The sequence below is a fragment of the Oncorhynchus mykiss genome, chromosome 12 (genome assembly GCF_057628025.1).
Source record: "Oncorhynchus mykiss isolate SJ-2025 chromosome 12, ASM5762802v1, whole genome shotgun sequence".
In the NCBI taxonomy this organism is placed as follows: Eukaryota; Metazoa; Chordata; class Actinopteri; order Salmoniformes; family Salmonidae; genus Oncorhynchus; species Oncorhynchus mykiss.
This window is the reverse complement of record NC_143033.1, coordinates 25,250,000-25,270,441: the sequence shown is the minus strand read 5'-3', so window position 1 is coordinate 25,270,441 and position 20,442 is coordinate 25,250,000. Positions and strand designations below refer to the sequence as shown.

At 46.1% G+C, this 20,442-nt stretch overlaps 1 protein-coding gene across 7 annotated transcripts in view; it reads right to left on the bottom strand.

The window, feature by feature from the left end:
* Positions 1–20,442, bottom strand: part of LOC110537238 (acetyl-CoA carboxylase) — a 49,997-nt gene that overhangs the window by 2,916 nt on the left and 26,639 nt on the right. For all 7 annotated transcript variants that reach the window (XM_036937248.2, XM_036937250.2, XM_021623125.3 and 4 more), the window contains 19 exons: positions 19,470–19,685; positions 19,197–19,352; positions 18,851–19,075; positions 17,699–17,854; positions 17,016–17,162; positions 16,554–16,823; positions 16,151–16,248; positions 15,784–15,904; positions 15,062–15,172; positions 10,166–10,309; positions 9,865–9,985; positions 8,840–8,936; positions 7,968–8,064; positions 7,727–7,862; positions 7,452–7,629; positions 6,573–6,685; positions 2,386–2,540; positions 1,104–1,274; positions 174–310 (listed from right to left, as the gene is read on the bottom strand). In XM_036937248.2, the coding sequence (XP_036793143.2) occupies positions 174–310; positions 1,104–1,274; positions 2,386–2,540; positions 6,573–6,685; positions 7,452–7,629; positions 7,727–7,862; positions 7,968–8,064; positions 8,840–8,936; positions 9,865–9,985; positions 10,166–10,309; positions 15,062–15,172; positions 15,784–15,904; positions 16,151–16,248; positions 16,554–16,823; positions 17,016–17,162; positions 17,699–17,854; positions 18,851–19,075; positions 19,197–19,352; positions 19,470–19,685 (2,849 nt within the window). The remainder of the gene's footprint in view (positions 1–173; positions 311–1,103; positions 1,275–2,385; positions 2,541–6,572; positions 6,686–7,451; positions 7,630–7,726; positions 7,863–7,967; positions 8,065–8,839; positions 8,937–9,864; positions 9,986–10,165; positions 10,310–15,061; positions 15,173–15,783; positions 15,905–16,150; positions 16,249–16,553; positions 16,824–17,015; positions 17,163–17,698; positions 17,855–18,850; positions 19,076–19,196; positions 19,353–19,469; positions 19,686–20,442) is intronic.

Sequence of the window (20,442 nt, the reverse complement as noted above, 5' to 3'; positions counted from 1 at the left end):
ACAAAGGATTACATGGAATAAATGGATTCTGTGGGAATCAGTGACAATGCACTTTCCTGACACCAGGAAATATCCCCCTGTATAAACAGATGGTACTCTACAAGGCTTTGAGTTGACTGCTACCGGACATCTAAAGGCCGGTAAGTTCCCAGTGATCAGGCCGTCTGTCTCACCTGCGAATCTGCTTGAGGATGTGGTCCCTGCGGATGTACTTAATGTTCTCGTCGACGATAGACCTGGCTCCCTCCTCCTCCTTCAGCTGCTTCTCCAGCCACTCCACTACCTCCTCATTGCTGTCCCATAGATACGCCTGCACACATACACAGAGAGAAAAAATGTACCCATTTTCGAGCAGGAGTACTACAATAATTGTTTCATAGCCTTGCTTGTTTGAACTAGCAAACCAAGAAAGTGAAAAATAAATAAATAAATAATATCCTATCAGAAGTGAAAGAGCTACAAAGCAGACCACCGATGCCTTTTTGACTGGACCTGATAGAGAGATCCCTATTCATGAGCACAGCCAGTCTCTGATCCCAAACAAAGGCAGACGGGGGCTTAGGCAGATTGGGAGGGTGTGACCTCACGCCGTTTTAAGAGCGCTCCTGCTTGTAGCCCACAAGAACATTTAATGCCATTAATCATTTTTTATCCGTTTGATTTTAATTAAGAAACAGCGTGTCGCACTCCTATCTGCACGTGCCAGGGCTCGGATTAATTGTAGCTTAAGATAGCCGGTCCTGATTGGAGTAATGTATTAAGCTAACAAGACGGCCGCTTCTAAAGATATACTCTCAGTGTACCTCAGGAGCTGGGCTTTTTCTAGTCACCCCTGAAGGCAGAAGTCTGGGCTGAGGGACATCTCTTCTATCACATCAGGTTATTTCTACCTAGCCATATCCAAGACCACAACAACTCCTGGTTTGAAATTTAACTGATCAGAATGTATTGGTTTTTGAAAATGACTAAAACCATACTTTAATGAGACCGTAAAGGAAGGTATAGATATACTCTGCAGCCTCTAGCCGACAGTGACCGTCAGTGTCTCGGTGCTGTGATGGGCTGGTTTAAGGAAAGTAGAGGAGCAGGTAGTGGCCAGTCACCTTGACAGTCCCCTCAGCCTCTACGAACCAGCGTCTCAGCATGGCCTGAATCTGTCCATCAGTCAGCTCGCTGTTGGCCACCTGGATCTTCCTCTTGACCGTGTCCTCCAGCAGCAGACGCCTCAGACGCCAGTAGAAGAAGTGGCGTGACGTCCGCCACTCCAGGATGTCCTGGGAAACCATCAAACCACACAAACACACCAGAGCTTCAGAGAGGATATATCTCAGACAAGCCATACTGGCTGACACTGTACTTTTAACATTTAAATAGAGTCATATAATGTGTAGTTATCACCAAAACATTGTCTAATATCTGACAATACTTAGTTTCCATACAGGTTTTATTATTTTGAACTGAATAAAATATTTGTTCATCATGATATGAGAACTTGAGTGCAAGCAGTGGCATCCTGTCATTTATTTGGGCTGAGCAACACCTGCTTTGAGGTACATATTTTGTTATTTTGGCATTAATACGTGTCACATATCAGTTTGAAAGCAATGTGAAAAAAATATATATAATTGGAGTTAATAAAGCCGCATACACACATGGTCTCTTGAGTAAGGCAGCTACAAAATGCAGGCTTTTCAGTCTAACTCAGTGCTTTGTGGTGGTGGGGCAGGCCAGCAGAAATTAGGAGCATTGCACCGTGATTGGCTCACCAAGATTTACATGCTAAAATCGCCACTGAGTGCAAGAGAGACATCCATTGGTCCTTCGTATTCTAATGGGAATCTGTGTCTGTCAATCACAGATTATTGTGCGGTTGCATTTGCAGGCATCTTGAGAGCGTCAGAGATTGTCATCTCTTATACAGAAATGCCCCAACAGTATTCTCTCATGAAGTAACCCATTGTGCGTACAGTGTGTTTCAAGTGTGTGAGCGTGTGTGTGATAGAGAGCCTGGAATCCTGCCTGGGGCTGTTCTGTGCTTGCTGAGGTGATGGGCCGGGTCATCAGCAGATAATTATAAAGACACATCTCACAGCCTGAGAGAGAGAGATTGGAACACACCATTCCCTAGGCCTCTACCGAACACACCATTCCCTAGGCATCTCATCAACTGTACCAGGCTACTGCATCCTGGGTAACAGGCTTGGTTACTCACACACCGCATAGACACAGTTGTGTGTATGAGTTAGATTTTATCAAAGAAAAACTAAAATGTATTCTCATATAGCTATGGGGGACACTATTACACCCTTCATTTTCATAGTGTTCTGACAATCTCTGTTGTGATCACTTTTGCTTCAGCGTGACTTTGTGACAGTGTCGTCTCACCGTGATGACGCCCTTCTCCTGCATGCGTCCCGGGGTGTCGTGGAGGTCAGCGAACTGCACGGCTACCTGGTGGTAGATGGGTAACAGGAACTCCTCCCGCTCCTTCAGTTTGGTCTCCAGTTCCTTCCTCTCTGGCAGGCCCAGTTCTGGGGTACCTGGGGAGGGGGACCAAAATGAGCAGGAGGGTTACAACACAAACCATACTGAGCAGGTTATGGTGAGACAGGGATGATTCACAGAGGTATGATTCAAGCCAGCTGCATGCTGAGAACATTAATGCAACATTAGAAACTAACATGCCAAGGACATTGTGCCAATGTGATGCTGGACGTTTGGGATGAGCTACACTTCCTTATTCACTGAATTGGTATTTATTTCACCTTTATTTAACCAGGTAGGCCAGTTGAGAACAAGTTCTAATTTACAATGAGAACGGGAGGGTGCGGGCAGCAATCGGTGGATGAGCATGCACTTAGTTTTCCTTGCACTTAAAAGCAGTTGGAGACCTCGGAAGGAGTGGTATGGCATTGAAGCTTGTTTGGAGGTTAGTTAACAGTGTCCAAAGAAGGGACAGAAATATACAGAATGGTGTTGTCTGCATAGAGGTGGATCAGAGAATCACCCGCAGCAAGAGCGACGTCATTGATATATATATATATATATATATATATAGAGAAAAGAGTCAGCCCGAGAATTGAACCCTGTGGCCATATAGACTGCCAGAGGTCCGGACAACAGGCCCTCCGATTTAACACACTGAACTCTGAGAAGTAGTTGGTGAACCAGGTGAGGCAGTCATTTGAGAAACCAAGGCTATGGAGTCTGTCAATCACCACATTCTTATCGGCAGAGTCGAAAGACTTGGCCAGGTCGATGAAGACGGCTGCACAGTACTGTCTTTTATCAATGGCAGTTATGATATCGTTTAGGACCTTGAGCGTGGCTGAGGTGCACCCATGACCAGCTCGGAAACCAGATTGCATAGTGGAGAAGGTACGGTGGGATTCGAAATGGTCAGTGATCTGTTTGTTAACTTGGCTTTCGTATATTTTAGAAAGGCAGGGCAGGATGGATATAGGTCTATAACAGTTTTGGTCTAGAGTGTCTCCCCCTTTGAGGAGGATGACTGCGTCAGCTTTCCAATCTGTGGGGATCTCAGATGATACAAAAGAGGGGTTGAACAGGCTAGTAATAGGGGTAGCAACAATTTCAGCGGATAATTTTAGAAAGAGAGGGTCCAGATTGTGTAGCCCAGCTGATTTGTAGGGATCCAGATTTTGCAGCTCTCCCAGAACATCAGCTGTCTAGATTTGGGAAAAGGAGTAGTTTGGCAGGTTGCTGCGGGGGGTGCAGAGCTGTTGGCCGGGGTAGCCAGGTGGACAGCATGGCCGGCCGTAGAAAAATGCTTATTGAAATTCTCAATTATCGTGGATTTATCTGTGGTGACAGTGTTTCCTAGCCTCGGTGCAGTGGGCAGCTGGGAGGAGGTGCTCTTATTCTCCATGGATATTAGTGTCCCGAAATGTTTTGGAATTAGTGCTACAGGATGCAAATTTCTGTTTGAAAAAGCTAGCCTTAGCTTTCCTAGCTGACTCAGTATATTGGTTCCTGACTTCCCTGAAAAGTTGCATATCGTGGGGGCTATTTGATGCTAATGCAGAACGCCACAGGATGTTTTTGTGCTGGTTGAGGGCAGTCAGGTCTGGGTCAATTCTGGGTTGAACCAAGGGCTATATCTGTTCTTAGTACTAAATTTTTTGAACAGGGCATGCTTATTTAAGATGTGAGGAAAGTACTTTTAAAGAGCAACAAGGCATCCTCTACTAACGGAATGTCAATATACTTCCAGGATACCCGGGCAAGGTCGATTAGAATTGCCTGCTCGCAGAAGTGTTTTAGGGAGCGTTTGACAGTGATGAGGGGTGGTCATTTGACCGCGTACCCATTACGGATGCAGGCAATGAGGCAATGATCGTTGAGATCCTGGTTGAAGATAGCAGAGCTGTATTTAGAGTGCGAGTTGGTCAGGATGATATCTAAGAGGGTGCCCATGGTTACGGGTGTACCTGGTAGATTCCTTGATAATTTGTGTGAGATTGAGGGCATCTAGCTTAGATTGTAGGTCGGCCGGGGTGTTAAGCATATCCCAGTTTAGGTCACCTAACAGTACGAACTCTGAAGATGGATGGGGGGGAAAACAATTCATATATGATGTCCAGGGCACAGCTGGGGGCTGAAGGGGGTCTATAACAAGCGGCAATGGAGAGAGATTTGTTTCTGGAAAGGTGGATTTTTAAAAGAACAAACTCAAATTATTATTTGGGCACAGACCTGGATAGTAAGACAGAACTCTACAGGCTTGCTCAGCAGTAGAACACAACTCCACCCCCTTTGGCAGTTCTCTTGTCGGAAAATGTTATAGTTAGGGATGGAAATTTCAGGATTTTTGGTGGCCTTCCTAAGCCAGTTGGTGGAGTGTGCTAAAGCAGAGAAATAAACAAACTTAGAGAGGAGGCTTCTAATGTTAACATGCATGAAACCAAGGCTTTTACGGTTACAGAAGTCAATAAATGAGAGCGCCTGGGGAATGGAACTAGGGGCTGCAGGGCTTGAGTTAACCTCTACATCACCAGAGGAACAGAAGAGGAGTAGGATAAGGGTACGGCTAAAGGCTATAAGAACTGGTCATCTAGTGCGTTCGGAACAGAGAATAAAAGGAGCAGGTTTCTGGGCGCGGAAGAATAGATTCAAGGCATAATGTACAGACAAGGGTATGGTAGGATGTGAATCCAGTGGAGGTAAACCTAGGCATTGAGTGATGAGGTTGTCTCTCTAGAGGCACCATTTAAGCCAGGTGAGGTCACCGCATGTGTGGGGGGTGGAACAAAAGGGCTACACTCGGCTAAGGCATATTGAGCAGGGCTGGAGGCTCTACAGTGAAATAAGACAATAACACTAACCAAAACAGCAATAAACAAGGCATATTGACATTAGGGAGAGGCATGTGTAGCCAAGTGATCATAGGGTCCAGTGAGTAGCTAGGCGAGCTAGAGTCAAGGCGATTCAGACAGCTAGCGGGCTGGGGCTAGAAGATGGGCCTAAGGGGGACGTCTCAGCGGAAGAGCCTGTTGAAACCTTCTTGGACGGTTATGTCGGCAGAGCAGTCGTGATGGGAGGGCGGGGCTCCGTGTCAGCAGTAAAAGGATCCAGGCCAATTGGCAAAATAGGTATTGTAGCCCAAGAATTGGCTGATGGACCTCTTCAGCTAGCCGGGAGATGCGCCTAGTTCGAGGCCAGCTCCAGGCTAACTGGTGCTTACGTCGGGACAGAGACGTTAGCCAGGAGTAGCTACTTGGATAGTAGCTAGCTAGCTGCGATGATCCGGTGTAAAGGTTCAGAGCTTGCGGTAGGAATCCGGAGATGTGGTAGAGAAAAAGCAGTCCGATATGCTCTGGGTTGATATCGCGGGAATTGGCAGGAATTGACTGGGCTGAGGCTGGCTGATTTTCGAGTTAACAGTGATGACCGCATGACAACAGGAGTGTATGACAACAGGAGTGTTTAGGTAAGAAGCTACACTCCATTAGCATGGTGTTGGTTTTATGCTATAGTGTGTAAGCACCACTCATTATCCCGGAGTTGGTTGGTTCTTTATGACTGAGTGCAGGCTCAGCTCTCTGTTTCACTGTCTGTTTTGCTACACTGTTCTCCAGAACCTCTGGCTGCTGTGCTACCTGTCAGTAGAGATTGATTTCTGTCAGAGCCAATCGGTCAGCATCCCCACCACAGCCCCTAGAGGCCCGGCGCTGGCCCATTGCTCCATGGTGCTCCTGTGAGCCCAGAGGAAAATCAATAAGCCCGGGTTGGGTGGGGGGAGAGCAGGCCCTGCTGATTGATCTGGCCCTGCCGTGATTGACACATCTCCCCAGGGAACAGAGCAGGGACGATACGATCACCCTCAGATAAAGAACAAGAGTGACAGGGAATTACAGCACACATACTCCGCTAGATATTACCATCCCTCCCTCACAGAGAGAGAATGAGAAAACGCAAAGGAGAAACCGAAAAAGAGAGTGAATGAGAAAGGGAGACGCGCAGTTTGAGTTGAAAGAGTTGATTATTGGCAAAAGAGAACGGCATTGTGTGATTTAGAGAAAATAGGAATAAAGCGAGAGTATCTTACTCACCCAGTCTCTCTGCCAGGCCCATGTAGACCGGGTCCACCCTCCTCATAGTCTTCACCAGGTCCTTCTTCCTGAACTTGATCTCTACCGTTCCCTCTGGCTCCAACACCCCACCACTGTAGAACAAACAGAGGACATCTTCAACACAGCACCCAAACATCACTGACTAAACACTATTACAGTAGAAGCAGAAATGGGTCTGGAAAGTGCTTTGCTAAATCACATTTTATTTGTCACACGCGCCGAATACAACATGAAATGCTTACTTACAAGCCGTTAACCAACAATGCAGTTCAAGAAATAGAGTTAATAAAATATATAAAAATACAATTAAAAATTAAAAACAAAAAGTAACAAATGAAAATGACAAAACAATAATGAGGCTATATACAGGGGGAACAGGTTAGTCAAGGTCATTTGTAAAGTGACTATGCATAGATAATGTAAATAGTCTGGATGACCATTTGATTAATTGTTCAGCAGTCTTATGGCTTGGGGGTAGAAGCTGTTAAGGAGCCTTTTGGTCCTAGACTTGGCGCTCCAGGTACTGCTTGCCTTGCGGTAGCAGAGAGAACATTATATGGCTTGGGTGACTGGAGTCTGACCATTTTTTTGGGCCTTCCTCTGACACCGCCTAGTATATACAGTTGAAGTCGGAAGTTTACATACACCTTAGCCAAATACATTTAAACTCTGTTTTTCACAATTCCTGACATTTAATCCTAGTAAATATTTAGGTTAGTTAGGATCACCACTTTATTTTAAGATTGTGAAATGCCAGAATAATAGTAGAGCGAATGGGCCCCAGTGTTGAGGATCAGCTTGGCAGATGTGTTGTTGTTGCTTTCCCTTACCACCTGGGTTGTGTTCAGAGAAACTCACCGACTGTCCTTGTCAGCATACATCTCCATGTGGCGGGGGTTGATGGTGGGGTCTATGACCACCCAGGACCCTCCTCTGAGCTCTGCCTGGGGAGGGATGTATACCAGAACAGGCTGGCGGTACTCTCTCAGCCCATCCACGATGTAGGCTCCAAACTTCAGCACCTGGTCATACATGTCTGAGGGAGGCACAGGAGTGGGATTTTATACATCAGACTGAAAACCCACAGACACAGGTATAACTAAGATATTTACAAAACATCTGTTATCTGGTACCTTTCATGCCCCCAGAGAAGCCCCTCCAGTTGGCGAACACCATGAGAGGGAGGCCCTCGCGGTTCAGATCCTTGATGGCCTGTGACGTCTTAAACGCAGAGTCAGGGAACCACACCTGGCCTGCCTGCTGGATGATCTGAGGATAGGACAACAGAGTGTGAGTGTGTGTGTATTTCTCTGTGTTCATGTAAAACAACCTGAATTAGGACACAACATATTGTAGGTATTGAAAGGATGTTACCTTGGCTTCAGAGTCCAGGTTTGCTGGATCGGCTGGGATTGAAAGCTCCACAGATCTAGTTTCCACAGCAACCACTCCAGTAGGTATGCCACCTAGCCTGTGAGAGAGAAGAGGGTCATATCAGGACAGGACACACAACTATGAAACTGAGGGCTGATGGGAGGGTCGCTCCACCAAACGAGTACCTTTTGGTAGTGTAACTTTGTTTAAAAAAAGTCCCCTCATTTGAACATTGTCATAAAGAGCACATGTTCAACTTATTAAAAAGTATGTTTCCCCATCTCAAGAGCTTAAATAAAAAATATCACTATAGTAAGTGCCTTTTAAACAGATAGTTCGGGATTTTAGCAAGGAATCCTTTTACTTCCCAGAGTCAGATGAACTCATGGATACCATTTGTTTGTATCTGCATCCAGTGTGAAGTTAGAGGTAGTTTTGCGAGCCAATGTTAACTAGCACATGCTAGCTGTACCCAAAACCTTCTAGCCTTTGTGCTGAGCTAATTAGCAATGGCTCACAAAACTAACTTCAACTTCCCTCATGCGGGACACAGATGCATACAAATGGTATCCACGGGTTCATGTGAACAAAGGCTAGAAGGGTTTCAGTACTGGAGAACGTAGATCGACTTGCATGACCTTCAACAGAGGAAAGATCTCAGGCCACTTAATATATTTGCTGCATGGCTCAAACAAGATTATGTTCTATAATTACATACATTCTCAACAAATTATGTTGTGACCAAGATGACCATTGAAGCTCTGCGGACACTCGAGAATGACTTGGTCTTAATGCTCTGGTATGTTTAACAAAAGGACTAATAGTGTCTATATTGCTTAGAAATAGTGGAGTGATGTGGTGTGGTTCCTTACCTGGCTCTGCCCACCACCACACTCTGAGCCCAAGGCTGCATGATCTCCATGAATGAGCCATGGTCAAAGAACCCACTTTGCCACGGGCCCTTTGGAGCTGCAGAAAGAGAGAGAGAGAGAAAGGAGAGCGAGAAAGAGTTTTAATAATTGATTATTACAAAGTAAACATCTGTAAATGAGAAATACCATTTGCCCTTATTTGCCAGAATAATACATTTTTCCCTCCAGATGCTGACCATACACTCATGTCATATCCATGCGGCCAAAAGCAGAGTTTGTTTTATATTTTGAACAGAGATCTCTAATCTTCAGACGGATGAGGCTGCAAAGAGCCTTGCTCAGCTCTGCTGTTCCTGGCAGACAGAGGACAGGGCTAGTCCAAGAGGTTACCATTCAATTAAGCCTCCCCGCTCATCATAGCTAAAGACATGGACTGCTGAAGACATGGCCTCGCGCACCGCAACTCAGTCGCTTCCTCTGCCCAAAGTTGTAATTACACTGATATGGAATCTGCTCGGGCCTGACCATGCATGTAAAACCTAAGCCATCCATCTCCACTTCTTCATCCACCCAGCGAGCCCAGGATTCACAGCGTCTCTCAGTGTCTGAATGAGGAATATCCCCCTACATCAAGCCTATAACCCTCTAACAGTCAGGAATTAGTTTAACCCCTGACCTCAGGGAGATCTGCCCAAAAGATTAGCAGCGCATATCGCATGTCAACCTTTAAATGACAATCAGCTGTTGTTCCACACCTGCTGAGGCAGCACGAGTGAGACTGGATGAGAGGATGAATGACTACTGTACACAGTTATAATAATAATAATAATAATAATAATAATAATAACAATAATAACAATGAGAATAATAAGATCCTTTAGATAGAGTTGGTGATGAGTGGGGTACAAAGTTTACAATATGTTGTAAATGAAAAGTAGTTATTTCTCGTTTGTGGGGTACTGTAAAATGTTTTGAAGAAATATTAATCTGAGGGAAAAAAATTAATAAAGATGGGGGTTACTAACTTTGGCCGGGGCGTCCTGCCAGCATCCAGCGGGGGTCATAGGGAGCCTTGGTGGGCATAAACTCCACCAGCCGGTCTATGGGGTCCTTGGCATTGATGATGGGCACAGGACTAGAGCGGTCCTATGGGGGACAAACATTCAAGAACTCGTAGAAAAAATGTAAACATTGCCTCTGAATTTAACACAGTTTCACTGTGAGTAGCTAACTTCACTGTGAGTAGCATAAAAGGTACATTTGCATTGGTTAAGCCTAAATGAATGGACAGTGGAATACATGTTGACAGTAAGAGCTGATGGTTACCTTGGGCATGTAGGAGAGCCAGTGCAGCAGCATGTGGACTCCCTCAAAGTCATCACACACAGTGCTGTGTGTCACACCGTTGTTGTGCATGATCTGAATCCCACCCAGCTGGTTGTTGGAGGTGTATACCTCTCTACCCAGCACCTACGGGAAAGAAGATGGGGGTGATGTCATTCTGTATAACAATCGCTAATTATTCCTTGGTAGTGTCAAACCATGTAATCTAATTTCCCTACAAACTACAAGCCAAGAGACCTCCAACCATATGTAGACACTAGATATACAATAATGGGTATTTTTACGTTGAGACACCCATTCTTCTCCCTACAGGGCATAGTGAACCAAGCCCTTTGAGGCTTAGGGCCGAGGATAAAGGGTGGTGTCACCGGGGCTCTGGTCCCTGGGGCTGTGGATCAATAGGATGACACACACATCTGAAAGGGGACAGGGACCCCCCCCCTGCTCCCCACCGTGGCACCGCCTCGTCAATACTGTCGATCGGTGGCTAGGGATCACTGCATCACGGCGGTCACGGGGGGCCGCTAGCATCCAGCGCTCTCCCTCCCAGGGGTTATTTGTAACCTCCAGAGTGAATTAATACCCAAGGTTTCTCCTCCCCGACACAATCGACAGGAGCTGTGACAAAGAGCTGCCCGCCCGCACCGCACACTGCCGGTTTATGAGCACGCACACACATACATACAAAAACACATATGCTCACACACACACAGTGGCTAGCATGTGTATGAGACTGCCTGTATGTGTGTGTGTGTATATTGGTTTATTGTGTGTCTCTTGGTGTGAGAGGCTAATGAAGGATGGCATGGACCCATTAACCTCCCCACACACACGGCTGTGCAGGGGACACAGTCCCGTAAAACACAGAGGTGCTCGTTGATCACTCAGCTCTCACCTCTTCACCATCATTTACTTTCTCTGTTCCCATTAAATGGATATGTCCCTGGCTACAAATCCTGGGTGCTCTCCTAAAGCTGTCAGGCCAGCCCGTGGCCCCGGGAAGCATTGCAGTCACCTTGACAGGCAGACACAGGGCCACTGTGCCACCGGGCTGGGCCTTGGTTCATTAACATTCCACAGCAGAGGGAGAAAAGAGGTATGGCGGAGGCACGAGAGAGGGACGTAGGCTCTTTTAGTGGCCCACTGGGATATTTGTACCAGTAGTTACTATCCAGTCACCATACAAACAGGAGAAAGATGTCCATCAGTGAATGAAATGAGTGTCTTTAGATGACAGACTATCTACGGCTTTGGTGAACCAGGGAGTCTATGGGGATATAATATGAAGGCAAGGTTATAGTGAATGTCTAGGTACATTTTTATGCCATATTATTGTTGAATGGACGGTCCATCATTGTGACGTCCATTTGGGAAAAACTATAGATTTACCGCTGCACTGGTAGATGTATACATTTCTCAGTAAATCTATAGTTTCCCATTTAAACATTTACTGTAACACAATACATTTGTAAAATTGTGATATTACATAATCTTCTGATGTTTCTCTAGCATCCGAACACACACACAACAAAACCTGCAAATGGAAACGCTCATGTTGTGTTTTGTCATGTCATTTATTATGAAGTCATGTTAATGCTGAGACTGAGGAGGGATAAAGGGAAGAGAGACAGAGGCAGAGAGATGGGGAAAGCAGTGGGTAGTCAGTGCTAGTGGAGCCCTGAGAGAGAGAAAACAATCTGCTTCAGCAAAACTTTTCATTCTGGTTGGAGACAAATTATATGGGTGTCCTTCGTCCCAGCAGCAGCCTCAGGCATCACGCTGCTATTTCTATGCAAACAACTTGACACTTCTCTTTCTATTATTCCACCAGGAGCTGCAGCAGTATGACTGGGGAGACGAGGGGGGGGGGGTTCAACCACAGAACAAGGGCGAAAAAGGCCTGATCACTGAGGTGGAAAACTGCACACTGAGTGAGAGAATAATATGGGATCACAAAACACCATTATAATTTGTATTGTTGGATTCAGACATGATGCAGTCTTTCTGCCTCCATACTATTTCAGAGGGAGGTCTCTTACAGGATATCTATCCAATGGCCAACACTCTGTCCTTACAGTATACAGTAACAAAACTACACACTTTGTCCTCTTCCTCAAATTAACTGCAAAATAAATGGCATGACCGAGTAATACATATTAGTGAAATTCCAAATTAAAATGAAGATGCGTTAATTTCATCAACTAAGGAACAATCTATGTGCGTCACAGCTGACGGAGCACAGTGCATAAAGCACACATGAACATCGCCTATTCTTTAAAAAAAACAGGACAATTAAAAGAGTATAAAATGCCCTTCACGGTATCCGTTTTAAAAATGGTTCATTTAATTATGTGTGGTCTTGTTGTTAGTGATGCATGGTGGAGTGTGCTACAGCTGAATATACCTTTTATTCGTCAGACAAAGAACCAATGTCCCTTTGCAGACGCTGCACTGCAACCAGAGGAAGAAAAATTATAATAAATAACTCTAGACCACAAAGATCTCCCTGCCCTTCATTTGGCAAATCTGACCATAATTCTATCCTCCTGATTCCAAGCAAAAACGAAAAGCACAAAGTACCTGTGACTCGCTCAATACAGAAAGGGTCAGATGTGGATGCTACACCACAGGACTGTTTTGCTAGCACAGACTTGAATATATTCCCGGGATTCATCCAATGGCATTGAATAGTCATGGCTTCATCAATAAGTGCATCGACGACGTTGTCCCCACAGTGACCGTACGTACATATCCCAACCAGAAGCCATGGATTACAGGCAACATCCACACCAAGCTAAAGGCTAGAGCTGCCACTTTCAAGGAGCGGTACACTAATCCGGACGCTTATAAGAAATCCTACTATGCCCTCAGACGAACCAACAAACAAGCAAATCCTACTACACCGGCTCTGGCGCTCGTCGGATGTGGCAGGGCTTGAAAACTATTACGGACAACAAAGGGAAACCCAAAAGTGAGCTGCCCAGTGACACGAGTCTACCAGACGAGCTAAATGCCTTTTATGCTCGCTTTGAGGCAAGCAACATCGAAGCATGCACAAGAGCACCAGCTGTTCTGGATGACTGTGATATAACGCTCGCGTTAGCCAATGTGAGCAAGACCTTTAAACAGGTCAACATTCACAAAGCAGCGGGGCCAGATGGATTACCAGGACGTGTACTCAAAGCATGCGCGGACCAACTGGCAAGTGTCTTCACTGACATTGTCAACCTCTCCCTGACAGAGTCTGTAATACCTACATGTTTCAAGCAAACCATCATAGTCCCTGTGCCAAAGGAAGCGAAGGTAATCTGCCTAAATGATTACCGCCCCGTAGCACTCATGTCAGTAGCCATGAAGTGCTTTGAAAGGCTGGTTATGGCTCACATCAACAGCATTCTCCCTAGACCCACTCCAAATTGCATACCACCCCAACAGATCCACAGATGCCGCAATCACACTCCACACTGCCCTTTCCCACCTGGACAAAAGGAACACCTATGTGAGAATGCTGTTCATTGACGACAGCTCAGCGTTCAATACCATAGTGCCCACAAAACTCATCACTAAGCTAAGGACCCTGGGACTAAACACCTCCCTCTGCAACTGGATCCTGGACTTTGACAGGCCATCCCCAGGTGGTAAGGGTATGCAACACATCTGCCACACTGATCCTCAAAACTCAGGGGTGTGTACTTAGTCCCCTCCTGTACTCCCTGTTCACCCACGACTGCGTGGCCAAACACGACTCCAACACTGTCATTAAGTTTGCTGACGACACAAGTGGTAGGCCTGATGCCTAACAATGATGAGACGGCTTATAGGGAGGTCAGAGAACTGGCAGTGTTGTGCCAGGACAACAACCTCTCCCTCAATGTGAGCAATACAAAGGAGCTGATTGTGGACAACTGGAAAAGGCGGGTCGAACAGGCCTCCATTAACATCAACGGGGCTGTAATGGAGCGGGCCGAATAGGCCTCCATTAACATCAACGGGGCTGTAGTGGAGCGGGGTCGAGAGTTTCCAGTTCCTTGGTGTCCACATCACCAACGAACTATCATGGTCCAAACACACCAAGACAGTCATGAAGAGAGCACAACACCTTTCCCCCTCAGGAGACTGAAAAGATTTGGCATGGGTTCCCAGATATTCAAAAAGTTCTACAGCTGCACCATTGAGAGCATCCTGACCAATTGCATCACCGCCTAGTATGGCAACTGGTCAGCATAAGGCGTAAGGCGCCAGAGGGTAGTGTGAACAGCCCAGTACATCACTGGGGCCAAGCTTCCTGCCATCCAGGACCTATATACTAGGTGGTGTCAGAGGAAAGCCCATAAAATTGTCAGACTCCAGTCACCAAAGTCATATTCTGTTTTCTCTGCTACTGAACGGCAAGCAGTACCAGGACGCTAAGTCTCGGACCAAAAGGCTCCTTAACAGCTTTACCCCCAAACCATAAGACTGCTGAACAATTAATCAAATGGCCAATTACATTGACACCCCCCCACAATTGTCTTGTACACTGCTGTTACTCACTGTTTATTATCTATGCATAGTCACTTCACCCCTACCTACATGTACAATTTTACCTCAACTAACCTGCACATTAACTCATTACCGGTACCCCCTGAATATAGCCTGGTTGTTATGTTTGTGTTACTTTAGTTTATTTGGTAAATATTTTAACTCTTCCTGAAATGCACTGTTGGTTAAGAGCTTGTAAGCAAGCATTTCACGGTAAGGTCTACACTTTTTATATTTGGCGCATGTGACAAATAAAGTTTGATTTGAACACTGCATCCAAGCAGAATCTCTCTCAGTATTTCAGTTTTGTGTGCCATGAGGTACAGCTAAGACAGGGGGAGTGATTCTGGTCCTTACCTTGTTGAGTGCTCCAGCCCCAGTGAGGATGATGTGGGAGTTTTCCACCTGGATGGTCCTCTGACCCAGCCTAACCAGGTAGGCTCCGATCCCGATTGCTCGACAAGTCACCTGGAGAGAGAAGTACACACAGCCTGGTTAGGAAACCACTGGTCAAGTGCATGTCAGTGATCAGGGTAAACCAATCCTTAGATTTGCCATCCTCTCTGCCTCTGAGATTCCCCAGTACTTCTGTATACTTTTCAGCCAGTAGATCTAAAAATAGCCAAAGTGCATATCTGCAGATATACGTGCACCATGTCATTGCGCGCTCTCTCTGCTATGTGTGCATCTTGCTAGCTGTTACTCAAACAGCGAGGGACTGAAGCCCATTGGCTAGAACTCGAATTGTTAAGGGGCTGGCCCGCGTGGCGGAAAATGGCACGTCACAGCTTCCAGAAAAACATCCGCTTTCAATATAGGGATTTCTTTGCTAATTGATGCAAGACAGTAAATCTGCTCATATATTCTACATGTACGAACTACACATTGACACATCCATCACATCTGAATCAATGTCTAAAAATATACTTAGTAGTCGCCATAGTTCCAGAGCTGGTCTGTAAGTATTAACTTAGACATGAAAGACAGTTTTGAATTAAAGAGGTGTCAAGTCCACCATTCCTATAAGTGCTGTGCATAGTCCTGTGTGTGTTGGTACATTCCAGTGTGTCGGTGCGTACCAGGTTCATGGTGATGACCTGATCATAGGCCAAAGAGGACTCTCCAGCAATCATCCCAGAGCCCTTCAGGTTCTCCACCCCTAGACCCTCCTCCTTCCCGATGATGTCAGTGATCTTGTACCTGAACAAGGAAAGGCTCAGTCAGACATCCCGCCTTTCTCGGTGGAAATAATCACTTCATCCTTATTCCACTTCTCCCATTGTACAAGGTGCTTTTCATGTGTATTCATGCACAGTCCATTGATTCTCTTAATTTGTAGATTTACAGTTTCTCCATTGGCCTAATCCAGTGAGCTGGATGTATCATCTGTATTGAATAGGGTGACAGTGAGTAGTAATATGGCTGAGGGGTAACGTCTGGACTCACCTGGACTCTCCCTCATCCTCTATGTGTTCACAGTGAACAGAATTCAGGGCTGACACCTTCTTGTAGTCCTGAGGGGTCAGGTACAAGTACTTGAAGCCCTGGGGAGAGAAAGACTTTGCATCAGCAGACTGCGAGGAACATACATACATACATACATACATACATACATACATACATACGTACATACATACATACGTAGATTGATTTGATTTATTAATTTATTGGGAAAAAAAAGATGCAGAGTACAACCCAGGGGATTCCACATTAAAGCCAACATCACTTGTTTCCAACGTGGTCCCCAATGGAATACACCAATACAGACAAAACAACAGTACCATCTGCTAACAGACACCTACAACACTAATCTCCAAATCAAAATAGTTGCCCCCTTCTGCCAGCTGACCTTGTAGGGGTCTGCCGTGTCCTGCCAGGCTACATGGAACATGTGTCTGATCTCCTCTGCCAGGCCGATGCGGGCACCACTGTTGGCAGAGATGTAGATACGAGGGATGCCACTCTCCCTGGACATCTCTGAGGCCTGCAGGAACAGCAGGTCCTCCTGCGGCCCAAACGAACCAATCTTGTGTGTGATGTCATTACTGATCACAATGATCTCACGCCCTGCCGGGTACTCCGGGGTCCTGATGGTCATCCGCCAGGCCACCATGCCAATCTAGAGGGACACACACAGGTACACATTAATTTATGTAGTCGAGACATTACTGTTGTATGCATTTTCACAAAGACAATACCCATGCAATATAATAACCTGGCAAACAACTACTGAACAATCCTGCCAAAGAAACACAGAGACACCTACAGATCCGAAATGGAACTGCAACTTTAAAAAGGAGTTACTTCTCACCTCGTTCCCTCCTGGTAGACGGTTCATCTGCACCAGCTGTCCCTGTGGATCCAGGACCAGCTCAGTGAAAGTGAGCAGCTCAGAGGGCAGAGGGCATTTGGGCAGGTGGGCGAAGGCTTTGGTGGACTGCCACAGCTTCTTTAGAGCCTGGAGGAAAGAGGAGCCAGAGACACGAGGGACTGCTGCTCACTCTTAATATATCAAACTTACTGGAAAGTGATAACATGCAGGGTTGAGGTCAATTACATTTCAATTCAGGTTAGACATTTTAATTAATGAATTGGACATTTCCCATTATTTTACAAGGTGAAATCTTAATTTCATGCATTGGATTTCAACTAACTTCCTGAATTGACCGAGTTGAAATGCAGTTGACCCCAAACAGTGCTCCCGAGTGGTGCAGCGGTCTAAGGCACTGCATCTCAATGCTATAGGCGTCACTACAGACCCTAGTTTGATTCCAGGCTGCATCACAACCGGCCGTGATTGAGAGTCCCATAGGGCAGTGCACAATTGGCCCAGCGTTGTCTGGGTTAAGGTTTAGCCGGGGTAGGCCATCATTGTAAATAAGAATGTGTTCTTAACTGTCTTACCTAGTTAAATGAAACAAAAACACATGATTGTATGTTTTTATGTACACCATCAACGGAGACCACTGTGGGCCGTTGTGTCACAGCCCGTACCTGTCTGACCATCTCAGGGAAGTCATAGACGTAGGTGGTTCCCAGGGACTGGGCCTGGAAGCGTTTGGACTGCAGCAGGTCCTTAGTCACATATGGGGTGTTGATGAGCATGCCATGTAGAGGACCCTGCGTGTCCCCATATGCCTGGAACATGATCTGGAGGAGAGGGGACAGAGTCACTCCCCACACACAGACACTAGCTGCCCATTGCAGCACACACACACACACACACACACACACACATCTACAAAAACAACACAGAACCCAAATTGTAATGTAATGACAGACAGACGTCAGGCATGGACTGTATTCCAAGATAAACATGAAATGGTGAGAAAGGTGTTTAGAGTTGTTCTGTGTAGATATAACTGATTCCACATGTTCTTTCAAATCCCAATCAGCTGAGCACATCGCACATCGTCTGATTAGGCTCTTTGACTAGACCTGGTAACCTGAGCGGTCATTTCACATTAGAGACAGGAGCATATCGACTCCTCAGAATGAGAACACAATAGAAGTCATTTTTTAAGAAAAGAAGCGTTAATCTAACACATCTGGCTATTGAGACGTTCTCATGGACATACAGTAGCATAAGGTAAGAATAGGTCTGGCGTCACCGGTGCTTAAGTGTTAACGAATAAGGCTAAGCTCAATGCACCGGATCCTCACTTAGCACCATACACCACCTCCAAAATAGAACCCAGAGTCATTAAATGAATAAAGGTACCTGCCCGGAATACAAATGGGAAGAGTTACATTTCAGCATTTCTCTCTCAACTATGGTCCACAGACAGGTTAAGAAAAATAATACCCCCACTACTACACTCTTAGCTTCTGCATATGCTCTCTGCCAATGACCATTTGATTTATGGATCATTTACCCTGGAATGGGATGACATATTGATGGCTGTTCTATATAAAAGGAAAATATCATGATCACTGCTAGTCTTGTCCAACAGGCTGGCCAGACCACTTATAGAACACTCAGCTCCACATTACACAGTGGGCTGACTGATCCACAGTTGGCATGTCAAGAACCAAGAGTGTCCCATTAAAGGTGCATTCTGGGAGCTGAGGATTATGAATGAAGCTGCTTCCCCGGCCTGTGATTGGATGGGAGTGTGGGGCATGAGGGACATGCGAGTGCCCCACCTGTCGGTCTTTAGGCCCCAACTGTCCCGTACGGGAATCGGTGACCTCCTTGTACAGGCTGATGTCCAGGTAGTAGCCTGACTCGTTGGTGAGGAAAAGGCGAATGGGGATCTGTTTGCCTGTGGGTGTCAGCCGGATGTTGATCTTCAGCTCAGCCTGCAGGACCCGGAGCTTCCACAGCCTACTGCCGTAACGCATCACCATAGAGCGCACCGACTCCTCAATCTGAGCATGGTTACACAGAGAGAAGTTCGTTATAAACATATACAATACCAAAACACATCACTACATGTACAAAACCAATGTACACAGTGCAGGTACAGGTCTTGGGTGTGCTACCACTGACCTTGGAGGGGTCCATGATGACGGTGGGGACAAAGTTGAGGAAGATGTGGTTGCAGTCGGTGCGTACGGTGGTGTTGTTGAAGGCCACCTCCAGCTCGTCCATGGCCTCCAGCAGCAGACGCTCTGCCTCGTTGTGGAGGTACTCAAAAGACGCCTCCTGGAGATAAGACACAGGACGGAAGCAGAGGTCAGAGGGGCACGTTTTCATATACAAACTGAACAGGTGTAACAATCAAAACACACTCACAAAGCAGTGTGTCAATATTGCTCTCACCTTGGTGACCAGGTCTGAGTGACGGATGATGGCCCGGACAAAGAACCGGTAGTCTGTGACCTCTGTGCCCACCTCCACACGGGCAGCACCCAGGTAAAGGTGCATCTTGTGGTTAGCACAGGGAATGGCGGTCAGGGCAAAGTTACGCATGCGGTTCAGCTCCAGCTGGAAGGCCAGCGCTGGCTCCAAGTGACGGTAGATCCTGTCCTCCTCAAACTGGAGACGCATGGTGACAGTCCGTTACATAGCAAGGCAGTCGCACGAGAAGACACCGCCACAGACAGCAGGACACAGCCACCCACAGCAAGATACGGTCACACCAACCAATGAGGGTTCAAGATATGGGAATGATCTTTCCTCAAGGCTTAGAAATGACAACCAGTTAAGGCTGTTCGTCCATCATCACCAATATTAATAGCTGCAGAACTCAGGGAACTTGGCTGTTTCAGGAGCATTTGGTTTGTATAAGAGTAGAGGGTACCCGCCAGCCATGCACTGCATTAAGTCAATTAAATCAAAGGCAATCTCAGCCTGCTAATGGGTGTAATTTCTCTTAAATGGAGACGTCATTAAATAGATAATTACGGTAATGAGTTTGTGGTGCCATTGTAGTGAGACTATCAGGGGCCTAGGCAGGGGATGAGCCGTCATTGATCATGTTAGAGAGACTTTCAGTGCCAACGAAGGGGTGAGCAAGGACAGCAGAAAGGTACTTCTGCAACCATCTTATTCAAATTGCCTCACCTCAATTGTAGTCATTATGTGAAATTGACACTTGTCTAGTTGAAACTGGCTTACCAATTCCACTGTAACTCTAGTCTACACATTGAGAAACATGGTCATTTGGGCTCATCTTTCATCTCAGTAATATATTCAGTCGGTGTTTGCACTTCAAATATGAATTCCCTTATCTTTCTGGGATGGATTCAACCCGTTTATTGACCACTACCACTGAGCAGACCATTCCCTATTA